This window comes from Oncorhynchus mykiss, chromosome 10 (genome assembly GCF_013265735.2).
Source record: "Oncorhynchus mykiss isolate Arlee chromosome 10, USDA_OmykA_1.1, whole genome shotgun sequence".
NCBI lineage: Eukaryota > Metazoa > Chordata > Actinopteri > Salmoniformes > Salmonidae > Oncorhynchus > Oncorhynchus mykiss.
The window spans coordinates 79883188-79896653 of record NC_048574.1 but is presented as its reverse complement, the minus strand read 5'-3'; the positions used below and the strand labels follow the sequence as shown (position 1 = coordinate 79896653).

General features: G+C 42.8%; 1 protein-coding gene across 1 annotated transcript in view; it reads right to left on the bottom strand.

Moving 5' to 3' along the window:
- Nucleotides 1-882: 882 nt before the first annotated feature.
- The window catches only part of LOC118936797 (C-type lectin domain family 4 member M-like), a 12857-nt gene continuing 273 nt past the window's right edge, over nucleotides 883-13466 (bottom strand). Inside the window, exons 1-6 of the mRNA XM_036934140.1 lie at nucleotides 13446-13466; nucleotides 7017-7118; nucleotides 6526-6873; nucleotides 6159-6295; nucleotides 2866-2975; nucleotides 883-1853 (exon numbers count right to left, since the gene is read on the bottom strand). The exon at nucleotides 13446-13466 is cut by the window's right edge and continues 273 nt beyond it. Of these exons, the coding sequence (XP_036790035.1) occupies nucleotides 1721-1853; nucleotides 2866-2975; nucleotides 6159-6295; nucleotides 6526-6873; nucleotides 7017-7118; nucleotides 13446-13466 (851 nt within the window). The 3' untranslated portion in view covers nucleotides 883-1720. The remainder of the gene's footprint in view (nucleotides 1854-2865; nucleotides 2976-6158; nucleotides 6296-6525; nucleotides 6874-7016; nucleotides 7119-13445) is intronic.

Genomic DNA, 13466 nt, shown 5'->3' with positions numbered 1-13466 from the left:
GTCCTGTACCTTTGCCCCCACTCTGGATTACCGACCTCTACCAGACCTGACCCTGAGCCTGCCTGCCGCCCTGTACCTTGCCCCCCCTCTGGATTACCGACCTCTGCCTGACCTGACCCTGGGCCTGCCTGCTGTCCTGTACCTTTGCCCCACTACTCTGGATCATCAACCCCTGCCCGCCTTGACCTGTCGTTTGCCTGCCCCTGTTACAATAACCATTGTTACCTCTACACAGTCTGCACATGGGTCTTAACTGAAACCTGATACATGGTAATTTCACAATTTCAGTCTTAGAGTGTCAGAGATTTATGATACAGCAGAGAGAACAGTCCTTCTAGACTCCATGTTAAATCAATTATTATACAGTAGAGAACAGTCCTTCTAGACTCCATGTTTGAGTTTGAGTTTATTTAATTTTTACAGGGACATTTACATGCACATTAATCAACGTTTCAGTAAAAGTGACGGTTTTAGCCAGCCGGCTAATTTTCAACCGCAGTCCCTGTTAGATCAACTATTATACAGTAGAGAGAACGGTCCTTCTAGACTCCATGTTAGATCAACTATTATACAGTAGAGAACAGTCCTTCTAGACTCCATGTTAGATCAACTATTATACAGTAGAGAACAGTCCTTCTAGACTCCATGTTATATAAACTATTATACAGTAGAGAACAGTCCTTCTAGACTCCATGTTAGATCAACTTTTATACAGTAGAGAATAGTCCTTCTAGGCTCCATATCAGATCAACTATTATACAGTAGAGAACAGTCCTTCTAGACTCAATGTTAGATCAACTATTATACAGTAGAGAACAGTCCTTCTAGACTCCATGTCAGATCAACTATTATACAGTAGACAACAGTCCTTCTAGACTCCATTTTAGATAAACTATTATACAGTAGAGAACAGTCCTTCTACACTCCATGTTAGATCAACTATTATACAGTAGAGAACAGTCCTTCTAGACTCCATGTCAGATCAACTATTATATAATAGTGTGACATTTTATCTGTGTTTATCCACTCGTATGTTTAGAATAATGCTGTTTTTCTAATGTCCAACTTGGTTGGATTCATGCGAGTTTCTGATTGACTGTGCAGTACATGGGCGGAATCTAAACTGTCACTGTATAAACAATTTCCCAGTACACCTAGAACATTGCTCTGGGAACCAAAAGGAGTATCTCAGTTTCAAGGTAAGAAGCCTGGTGTGGTATCAGTCAGTCTCATGCAGGAACCAACCGTGATGATATGACTTCAAATCAAATCAAACTTTATTTGTCACATGCCACGAATACAACAAGTGTAGACTTTACCGTGAAATGCTGACTTACATGCCCTTAACCAACAGTGCAGTTCGGGAAGAGTTAAGACAAATATTTAGCAAGTAGACAAAACTAAAAAGTATTAATAATAAACATTAACATTAGGATTGTATTGAGTCAGTGAACCTCTGACTGTGATAATAAAGATTGATTAATTTCCTTTGAATTTGAGTCCTTCGTGGTGAATTTCCTCAACAACAGACAGAACAGTCCTTCTCTTATCAATTCATTGTATTGTTATTGCATATAGTTTTATTATAATGTATTCTACATTTGTATTGTTATATATTGTATGTAGTTGACAAGGTAAATGAATAAGCAGGAAATAGTTTCTCATTGATAGTACTTAGCATAATCTTATTTAGCAGTTCAGAGGGTACCGAGGATGAATCCTATTTCTCACAGATCCATCTGTATTGATAGGAACAGTCATAGTCCCACCAAGCTCCTGTGTCTGATGACCAGGAGTAGAAATACACACAGTTCTCTGCTCTTCCACCATTAGGCTCTTTACTGTTCCAATACCTGTAGAAGAAACAACACAGAATCAGACTGTCCACTGTTCCAATACCTGTAGAAGAAACAACACAGAATCAGACTGTCCACTGTTCCAATACCTGTAGAAGAAACAACACAGAATCAGGCTGTCCACTGTTCCAATACCTGTAGGAGAAACAACACATAGAATCAGGCTGTCCACTGTTCCAATACCTGTAGAAGAAACAACACAGAATCAGACTGCCCACTGTTCCAATACCTGTAGAAGAAACAACACAGAATCAGACTGTCCACTGTTCCAATACCTGTAGAAGAAACAACACAGAATCAGACTGCCCACTGTTCCAATACCTGTAGGAGAAACAACACAGAATCAGACTGTCCACTGTTCCAATACCTGTAGGAGAAACAACACAGAATCAGACTGCCCACTGTTCCAATACCTGTAGAAGAAACAACACAGAATCAGACTGCCCACTGTTCCAATACCTGTAGGAGAAACAACACAGAATCAGACTGCCCACTGTTCCAATACCTGTAGGAGAAACAACACAGAATCAGACTGTCCACTGTTCCAATACCTGTAGGAGAAACAACACATAGAATCAGGCTGTCCACTGTTCCAATACCTGTAGAAGAAACAACACAGAATCAGACTGCCCACTGTTCCAATACCTGTAGGAGAAACAACACAGAATCAGACTGTCCACTGTTCCAATACCTGTAGGAGAAACAACACAGAATCAGACTGTCCACTGTTCCAATACCTGTAGAAGAAACAACACACAGAATCAGACTGTCCACTGTTCCAATACCTGTAGAAGAAACAACACAGAATCAGACTGTCCACTGTTCCAATAACTGTAGAAGAAACAACACAGAATCAGACTGTCCACTGTTCCAATACCTGTAGGAGAAACACCACACAGAATCAGGCTGTCCACTGTTCCAATACCTGTAGGAGAATCAGGCTGTCCACTCTGAACCTACTTCTCCAGACAGTGATGTCATAGTGACACAGAATTCATTAATGTCTTACTTTGTGGTCAGTGTTGTGTAGTCCACCCATTTCCAGGTCCCCTCAGAAACAGAGTCAGTCAGACCAATCCAGACATAGTTCTTTACCCCGCATAACCAATTGACAAATGTCTGTAGATGTGGAAGAGATTCAACATTGTTAATACTGTTATATAAATATTCATACACATAGCTCATATAAACAAAGACATTCCGTCGTAAGAACACATACACCCAGCCATAAGACTGACCCCCTCTTCCTTATATAAACACACATCTCATCTCCCTCTAACTGGCCGGTCCCAAGAGCAAAGAACTTTTGCTGTGCACCAATGGGGCCCGCTCTGGCTAGAGCAAGGCCCGCCTCCAACCCTCCGACCAGTCAAGAAGACCGAAACGACAAGACTCCACCTACTTTATTCTATGTATAAAAATGTATGTAACCATTGTATAGGCCTCTTTTTCACCTGGCTCCTTGCCGAGTTATGTGAACTAGGTCCGTGCACGTAAAACTGCGGGACAAGATATCTCTGACTCATTAAAACTGTCTTTTGTTACAACTGAAATCCACTCTGTCCAGCGTCCGTGATTTTGTCTCAACTCTCCAGTATTTGAACACTAACAATACCTAGCCATTTCTACTCGCTGTCTCGCTCGCTCCCTCTAAATTAATTTCAATTCAATTTAAGAGCTTTAATGGCATGGGAAACATGTGTTAACATTGCCAAAGCAAGTGAACTAGATAATAAACAAAAGTGAAATAAACAATAGAAATGCACAGTAAACACTTTCAACAGTTCCAAGACAATAAAGATACTTCAGATATTATGAGCAAGTAGATAAGTACAAAAGGGGAAATGAATAAACATAAATATGGGTTGTTTTTATGATGTTGTTTGTTCTTCACTTGTTGCCATTTTCTTGTAGCAACAGGTCACATATCTTGCTGCTGTGATGGCACACTTTGGTATTTCACTCAATATATCCAAGAGTTGATCAAAATTGGTTTTGTTTTTTTCAAATTCTTTGTGGATCTGTGTAATCTGAGGGAAATATGTGTCTCTAATATGGTCATACATTTGGGCAGGAGGTTAGGAACTGCAGCTCAGTTTCCACCTCATTTTGTGGGCAGTGTGCACATAGCCTGTCTTCTCTTGAGAGCCATGTCTGCCTACGGCGGCCTTTCTCAATAGCAAGGCTATGCTCACTGAGTCTGTACATAGTCGGTACATAGTCAAAGCTTTCCTTAAGTTTGGTCAGTCACAGTGGTCAGATATTCTGCCACTGTGTACTCTCTGTTTAGGGCCAAATAGCATTCTAGATTTTTTGTTATTTCTTTCCAATGTGTCAAGTAATTATAATTGAGTTCTCTCATGATTTGGTTAGGTTTCATTGTGTTGCTGTCCTGAGGCTCTGTGTGGTCTGTTTGTGAACAGAGCCCCGGGACCAGCTTGCATTGGGGACTCTTCTCCAGGTTAATCTCTCTGTAGGTGATGGCTTTGTAATGGAAGGTTTGGGAATCGCTTCCTTTTAGGTGGTTGTAGAATTTAACAACTCTTTTCTGGATATTGATAATTAGCGGGTATCAGCCTAATTCTGTTCTGCATATATTATTTGGTGTTTTACGTTGTACACAGAGGATATTGTTTGAAGAATTCTGCATGCAGAGTCTCAACTTGATGTTTGTCCCATTTTGTGAAGTCTTGGTTGGTGAGCGGCAACCTCACCAGACCTCACAGCCATAAAGTGCAATAACTGAATAACTGATTCAAGTATTTTTTGCCAGATGGGTGTGTCAATTTTATGTTCCTTTTGATGGCATAGAAAGGCCCTTCTTGCCATGACTCTCAGATCCTTCATCAGCTTTGTGGAAGTTACCTGTGGCGCTGCCAAGGTATGTATAGGCCAAGGTATGTATAGTTTTTTGTGTGCTCTAGGGCAACAGTGTCTAGATGGAATTTGTATTTGTGGTCCTGGACCTTTTTTGGAACACCATTATTTTGGTCTTACTGAGACTGAGGGCCCAGGTCTGACAGAATCTGTGCATAAGATCTAGGTGCTGCTGTAGGCCCTCCTTGGTTGGTGACAGAAGCACCAGATCATCAGCAAACAGCAGACATTTGACTTCGGATTCTAGCAGGGTGAGGCCGGGTGCTGCAGACTTTTCTAGTGCCCGCGCCAATTGGTTGATAGATATATATATATATATATATATATATATATATATATCTAACTCTTTCTTCTCTCTCAGATCATCAGCAAACATTTGACTTCAGATTCTAGGATGGTGAAGACCGGGGCTGCAGACTGCTCTAGTGCCCTCACCAATTCTTTGATATATATGAAGAGGGAGGGTATTAACCTTTTTATCCTACCCCCTCCTTTTTCGAACATTCTGTTAAAAATCGCGCAACATTTCAGCGTCCTGCTACTCATGCCAGGAATATAGTATATGCATATGATTAGTATGTGTGGATAGAAAACACTCTGAAGTTTCTAAAACTGGTTAAATCACGGCTGTGACTATAACAGAGCGTGTGTTTCATCGAAAAGCGCAAGAAAAACTGGTCACTGAAATCTGAAAAAAGTATCCATGCGCCCCTTTCATGGATTGTTTAAAGGAAACCAAATGTAATATGGAGACGGATGCAACTTCCACACGATGTCGCCAAAAACGTCATTTTCATTGACAAAAATCATTTGAGACATTACCAATAGATCCGTCATTCCATCCAGCCTACCTCAATCGATTTTGGAAGATTGAAAAATGGACACTGTTTTCTTGTGTAGCTGCTATTGAATACAGATCGCCCAGTGATCAATTTGATCGCTTATTAACGTTTACAAATACCTAAAGTTGGGTTATAAAAGTAGGTTGAAGTGTTTTGTCAAAGAATATAGGCAACTTATATAATTTTTAAACATGACGTTGGTAATGAATGTTTTAGGTAATGAATGTTTTATATTTTATTTCTGCGTTTTTGTGTAGCGCCGGCTACGCTAATTCTTTTGTTTACGCCCCCTTCAGGCATTTTGGGGTGTTGCATGCTATCAGATAATAGCTTCTCATGCTTTTGCCGAAAAGCATTTTAAAAATCTGACTTGTTGGCTAGATTCACAACGAGTGTAGCTTTAATTCAATACCCTGCATGTGTATTTTAATGAACGTTTGAGTTTTAATGAGTACATTTAGCATTTAGCGTAGTGCATTTGCATTTCCAGGTGCCTACTTGAGACGTCTGCGTCTCAAGTAGGAGCAAGTTAAGCTGCATCCCTGTCTCTCTCTCTCTCTCTACCACACACACACACACACACCTGTTGTTCTTGGTTCTTGATGACAACCAGGTCTGCTCCTCTATATCTGCAGTCCTGTCTGCTCTCCTCCCAGGATTTTTTCTCAGTAGAGACGTAGTAACACCTGCTACCAAGCTTCTTCCATCCTCGCGGACAAACTATAAGTTGAACATTTCCTTCTTTAGTCACTTTATTACAACATTTAATTAAATATAAATCAAACACTCAAGGAAGACGGGTACTAACTAATGGACAGTTTGGAAGTCGGACTTTGTTTCACACATTTTTCATTTAAATATTTCCTTTAAAGTTGAATTGCCTGTTTGTAAGTGACGTGAACTGATACAGAGACTGTCAAACAGAACAGTCATTAGACAATTTGACTCACCTTTCTCAACTAAAGATTGTTTCAGACGTTCTGTCTCTTTCTGTAGCTGGTCTCTCTCTTTGGTCAGGATGTTGTATCTAGTCTGTAGCTGGTCTCTCTCTTTGGTCAGGGTGTTGTATCTGGTCTGTAGCTTGTCTCTCTCTTTGGTCAGGGTGTTGTATCTGGTCTGTAACTGGTTTCTCTCTTTGGTCAGCGTGTTGTCGCTAGTCTGTAGCTGGTCTCTCTCTTCGTTCGGGGTGTTGTTGCTAGTCTGTAGCTGGTCTCTCTCTTCAGTAAGGTTGTTTCCGCAGGTCTGTAACTGGTCTCTCTCTTCAGTCAGGGTGTTGGAACTGGTCAATTGGTTTCTCTCTGTGAAACAATATGACCAATGAACAAGGTAACAGTGGAATTTGGTTTACTTTCTGATTTGACTGGAATGTAAATGTAATTGATCCCTGATCATTACACCACTGATGATGAAGAATGTTTGAGTGAGAACACATCAAACTCACGGTAGAGAAACAGGCCTATGATCCCAGCCAGTAGGAGAACACACAGCAGCCCCAGACATCCTGCAGCAGCTCCAGAGTATCTCTTCCACCACTGACAAGACACTGAAGCACAAAGTATTACCAGAAAAACTTGCTGTATTTGTGTCTAATTTTGTGTCCATTTTCTGTTTGAATCACTGAGGGAAATACACAAGATTGACAAGGGACAGAACACCAGAACTGAGTTCCAGAACCTCACATATTCTACTGCTTGACTTCCAGAACTACTTCCAGAATATTGGCTTAAACATAGTGCAGAGTTCAGGCACCCAAAATGATTGCCGGCACCTATTTCAATCAAAACCATACTTAATTTGTAATTTGCTTCGTAAACAACAGACTTTTCCAACAATGCAGAGTTAAATATACAACATTTAAAATAGTGACACAATAAATAAATACACAGTGAATAAACGAAGAAGAATAACAAGTCTAAATAACATGGCTACAGTGCATTTGGAAAGTTTTCAGACCTCTTGACTTTCTCTACATTTTGTTACGTTACTTATTCTAAAATGGATTCAGTTGTTTTTTCCCTAATCCATAAACATTGTCTTCATCAATCCACACACAGAGCCTTTTAGGTACAATGTTCACTAGTATTCGAGCAACAGCCCAACTCTTATGCTAGTGAACGGGTCAAGATATGCTTCCTGACTGGCTGCCTCCGTGCAGCTCGGCCCGTCTCTCTCCAGAGGAGAGGTAGCGGTGAATCAGCACTAGAAGCTGCCTATACTGTGGCCAGGTTGGTCACTTTGTCTCCACTTATTCCCTGCGTCCAGCAAAAGTGGTGGCTCGGCAGTAGTGGGGGACCTACCGTTGAGCCAAATCGCCTGCCCATCTCTCCCCCAGACCCCTGCTTGACGGCGCCCTCGTGTGGCAGAGCCAGGTTCTTCCCCTGCCTGCTCTCATCGACTCAGGCGCCGACGAGAGTTTCCTGGACCGTGGTGTCGTTACCCAGTTGGGCCTGGACTCTGTTCCACTCGATTCACCCCTCGATGCCAACGCTCTCAACGGACAGCTCCTCGCCCGTGTCTGGGAGAGGACCGCCCCTGGCATCCTGCATCTCTCTGGAAACCACCAGGAAAGGATCACTTTCCACATAATCGACTGTCCTCACTCTCCCCTGGTTCTTGGCCATCCATGGTTAAAGTTGCACAACCCTCAGATCGACTGGACCGCTGGAAGGGTAACCACTTGGAATTAATTTTGTCACTAGAATTGTCTACATTCTGCCCTTGCCCCTGCCTTGTCTGTGCCCCATTCCAGAACCTCCTGACCTGTCATCAGTTCCTCCAGAGTATCACGATCTAGCTCCTGTGTTCAGCACCACATCCTGACCTGTCATCAGTTCCTCCAGAGTATCACGATCTAGCTCCTATGTTCAGCAAGCACCGCGTCCTGTCGCTGCCACCTCATCAGCCGTACAACTGCACCATTGTCCTCCAGCCTGGAGCTCCTCTCCCCTGTAGCCAGTTGTATAACCTCTCTCGCCCCGAGCTGGAGGCTATGGAGAGGTACGTCCAGGACTCCCTGGTTGCAGGACTTATCAGGCCTTCTTCCTCCCCGGTGGGTGCTGAGTTTTTCTTTGTGAAGAAGGATGGGTCACTGAGGCCTAGACTGAATAACATCAAGAACAAGTATCCATGCACACTCATCAGTGCCACTGTGTTCACCAGACTGGACCTCCGGAATGGCTACCACCTTGTGCGCATCAGAGAGGGGGACGAGGGGAAAACTGTGTTTAACACACCACTTGGCCACTTTGAGTATTTGGTCATGCCTTTAGGTCTTACTAACGCCCCTGCTGTTTTCCAGAACCTGGTCAATGATGTGCTGAGGGATGTGATTGGACACTTCGTTTTTGTCTTTGTGGATGATGTTCCGATTGTTTTCTAAGGACCCTGACTCTCACCAGCAGCACTTTCGCCAAGTTCTCCAACGGCTTTTTGTCAAAGCTGAGAAATGTGAGTTCCATGCTTCCTCTGTGTCTTTCCTGTGTTGTATTATTGCACAGGGGGAGTTACGTACGGACCCCACCAAGACATGGCAGTCACAGAGTGGCCTACGCCCTCTAACCCGAAGCAGATATAGCATTTCCTGGAGTTTGCCAATTTTTACAGACGTTTCATCCTCAACTACAGTCGTCTGGCAGCACCTGTCACCACTCTCACCTCCCCCTCCACTCCGTTCCACTGGACCCCTCAACTACAGTCGTCTGGCAGCACCTCTCACCACTCTCACCTCCACCTCCACTCTGTTCCATTGGACCCCTGAACCCCATCGCTTCTATAGTTCATCATGGAGGTGGACGCCTCCGACAACGGGGGAGGTGCTGTTCTGTCCCACTCTGATCAGAAGCTCCAAAAATGTGCATTCTTTTCCCGTAAGCTCTCACCTGCTGAGAGGAATTTTGACGTCGGTAATTGGGAACTGCTGGCAGTTAAGCTGCTTCTTGAGGTTTGGTGTCACTGGCTGGAGGGCTCTGTTATCCCTCCCAGTCATTGTGTGGACTGAACATAAAAACCTGTCCTACATCCAGACCGCCAAACGTATGAACTCCCGGCAAGCCAGATGGGCGTTCTTCAACGGTAGATTAAATTTCACACTTACTTATAGCCCCGGTTCTAGGAATACCAAGCCTGACGTCCCGCCTGTTCACCACCGACAACATTTGCGAACAGCATCATGTTGTGGGGGTGCTTTGCTGCAGTAGGGACTGGTGCACCCTCATAAAATAAGCTGGCATCACGAGGAAAGAAAATTATGTGGATATATTGAAGCAACATCTCAAGATATCAGTCAGGAAGTTAAAGCTTGGTCACAAATGGTTCTTCCAAATGGACAATGACCCCAAGCATACTTCCAAAGTTGTGGCAAAATGGCTTAAGGACAACAAAGTCAAGGTATTGGAGTGGCCATCACAAAGCCCTGACCTCAATAACATAGAAAAGTTGTGGGCAGAACTGAAAAAGCTTGTGCGAGCAAGGAGGCCTACAAACCTGACTCAATTACCCCAGATCTGTCAGGAGGAATGGGCCAAAATTCACCCAACTTATTGTGAGAAACCTGTGGAAGGCTACCCGAAACGTTTGACCCAAATTAAACAATGTAAATGCGATGCTACCAAATACTAATTGAGTGCATGTAAACTTCTGACCCACTGGGAATGTGATGAAAGAAATAAAAGCTGAGATAAATCATTCTCTCTACTATTATTCTGACATTTCACATTCTTAAAATAAAGTGGTGATCCTAACTGACCTAAAACAGGGAATTTTTACAAGGATTAAATGTCAGTAATTGTGAAAAACTGAGTTTAAATGTAATTGGCTATGGTGTATGTAAACGTCTGACTTCAACTGTATATAGATATATATATATATTTAGCATTTGGCATTTCTGCTATAAATATATATATATATATAATGAACATCTGAAATGTCTTTATTCAATAAGTCTTCAACCACTTCAACCTAAATAAGCTCATGAATCATTTGCTTAACCTCTATCACTTAGCCATCCCAGATCCGGGATCGTGAATACAGCCTCAAGCTCATTACCATAACGCAACGTTAACTATTCATGAAAATCGCAAATGAAATGAAATAAATATGCTAGCTCTCAAGCTTAGCCTTTTGTTAACAACACTGTCATCTCAGATTTTCAAAATATGCTTTTCAACCATAGGAAAACAATAATTTGTGTAACAGTAGCTAGCTAGCGTAGCATTTCGCGTTAGCGTTAGCATTCAGCAGGCAACATTTTCACAAAAACCAGAAAAGCATTCAAACAAAATCATTTACCTTTGAAGAACTTCAGATGTTTTCAATGAGGAGACTCTGATAGATAGTAAATGTTCAGTTTTTCCTGAAAGATTATTTGTTTAGGAGAAATCGCTCCGTTTGGTGCGTCACGTTTGGCTACCAAAAAAAAACGAAAATCCAGTCATCAAAACGCCAAACTTTTTTCCAAATTAACTCCATAATATCGACTGAAACATGGCAAACGTTGTTTAGAACCAATCCTCAAGGTGTTTTTCACATATCTCTTCGATGATATATCGTTCGTGGAAGTGTGCTTTCTCTCCTGAATCCCAGGAGAAAATGCCCGCACCTGAAGATTACGCACCAATTTAGACAAAGGACACCGGGCGGACCCCTGGAAAATGTAGTCTCTTATGGCCAATCTTCCAATGATATGCCTACAAATATGTCACAATGCTGCAGACATCTTGAAGAAACGACAGAAAGGGCAGGCTCGTTCGTGGTGCATTCACAGCCATATAAGGAGACAATGGAAAACAGAGCTTCAGAAATTCTGCCGATATCCTGTTTGAAGTTTCATCTTGGTTTCGCCTGTAGCATGAGTTCTGTGGCACTCACAGATAATATCTGTTTTCTTTCCAAAGCTGTCAATTATATGCATAGTCAAGCATCTTTTCGTGACAAAATATTGCGCTTAAAACGGGCACGTTTTTTTATCCAATAATGAAATAGCGCCCCCATAGACTCAACTGGTTTTAACATGTCACATAATAAGTTGCAATGAATCACTTTGTGTGCAATTTTAGTGATTAACCCTCTAGAGTCTAAGCCGGGGGTGGTGGGGGAGGGTCTGAGCCGGGGTGGTGGGGGAGGGTCTGAGCCGTGGGAGATGGGAGAGTCTAAGCCGGGGGTGGTGGGGGAGGGTCTGAGCGGTGGGAGATGGGAGGGTCTAAGCCGGGGGAGTGGGGGAGGGTCTGAGCCGGGGTGGTGGGGGAGGGTCTGAGCCGTGGGAGATGGGAGAGTCTAAGCCGGGGGTGGTGGGGAGGGTCTGAGCGGTGGGAGATGGGAGGGTCTAAGCCGGGGGAGTGGGGGAGGGTCTGAGCCGTGGGAGATGGGAGAGTCTAAGCCGGGGGAGGTGGGAGGGTCTAAGCCGGGGGAGGTGGGGGAGGGTTTGAGCCGTGGGAGATGGGAGGGTCTAAGCCGGGGGAGTGGGGGAGGGTCTGAGCCGTGGGAGATGGGGAGGGTCTAAGCCGGGGGTGGTGGGGGAGGGTCTAAGCCGGGGGAGTGGGGGAGGGTCTGAGCCGGGGGTGGTGGGGGAGGGTTTGAGCCGACATATGGAATTGTTTTAAGATACCAAGGATTATTTAGCTATTTCATTTATAGTTTTAAGTATAAAAATATTATTGAAAAAAAATGATTGCATGATGCATTGAATTTGGCATTTCTGCTATTAGCCAATAGAAACACATTGAATAACAGATAGTCATTACTGCTATTAGCCAATAGAAACACATTGAATAACAGATAGTCATTACTGCTATTAGCCAATAGAAACACATTGAAAAACAGATTCACTACGTGGAAGAACAGATTGTCCCCAAAAATACCAGAAGGAAGTTTGTTCTGAAGTGTCTGTCCTCTATCTGAGAGATATTAGAAATATCAGGAATCATTTTATTACTATTTTTTGCATGTATTTATCCCCTTATATTAAATAATAAATTATCTCCCTATATACGTCCACTAAATATATATATATATACTTCCATTCACTTTTTTTTTACTGGTACTGGGGACCTTCAGAGTTGTGTGAGGCTTGTGGACGTCCTAAATGGAGAACCCATCACGTTTGTGAGAGTCTCATCTTTCAGTAGAGCATTATAATTTGTAGGTCATAATAAGATTTTGAGAAAAGACCGATTCCCTTTTTGTACGGAATACAGGGGGGCAATCCAACACAACACATTACTGAGTACTTCTCTCAACATTTTTAATCATAGTGGTGGCTGCATCATGTGCATCAGTATGCTTGTAATTTTTAAGGACTGGGTAGTTTTTCAGGATAAAATAAAATCATAGAATTGAGCTAAACACAGGAAATATCCTAGAAGAAAAGCTGTTTCAGTCTGCTTTCCACCAGACAACCTACAACACAAGGCCAGATCTACACTGGAGTTCGCAAAGTTACAGTTGTGATTGAAATCTGCTTGCAAACCTATGGTAAGACTTCAAAATGGTTGCCAACTAATGATCAACAACTAATTTGACAGAGCTTGAAGAATTTTGAAAAAAATAAATGGGCAAATATTGTACAATCCAGGTGTACAAAGCTCTTAGAGACTCACCCAGAGACTCACAGCTGTAATCGCTGCCAAAGGAGATTCTAACACGTATTGACTTGGGTGTGAATATTTATGTAAATAAGAACTGTGTGTGTGTGTGTGTGTGTGTGTGTGTGTGTGTGTGTGTGTGTGTGTGTGTGTGTGTGTGTGTGTGTGTGTGTGTGTGTGTGTGTGTGTGTGTGTGTGTGTGTGCGTGTGTGTGTGTGTGTGTGTGCGTGTGTGTGTGTGTTGGGGTGTAAGTGTGTGTCAGCATCTAGCACTACACCAGGTTAAACTGTTACCTGAATGTTGATCACCAACTC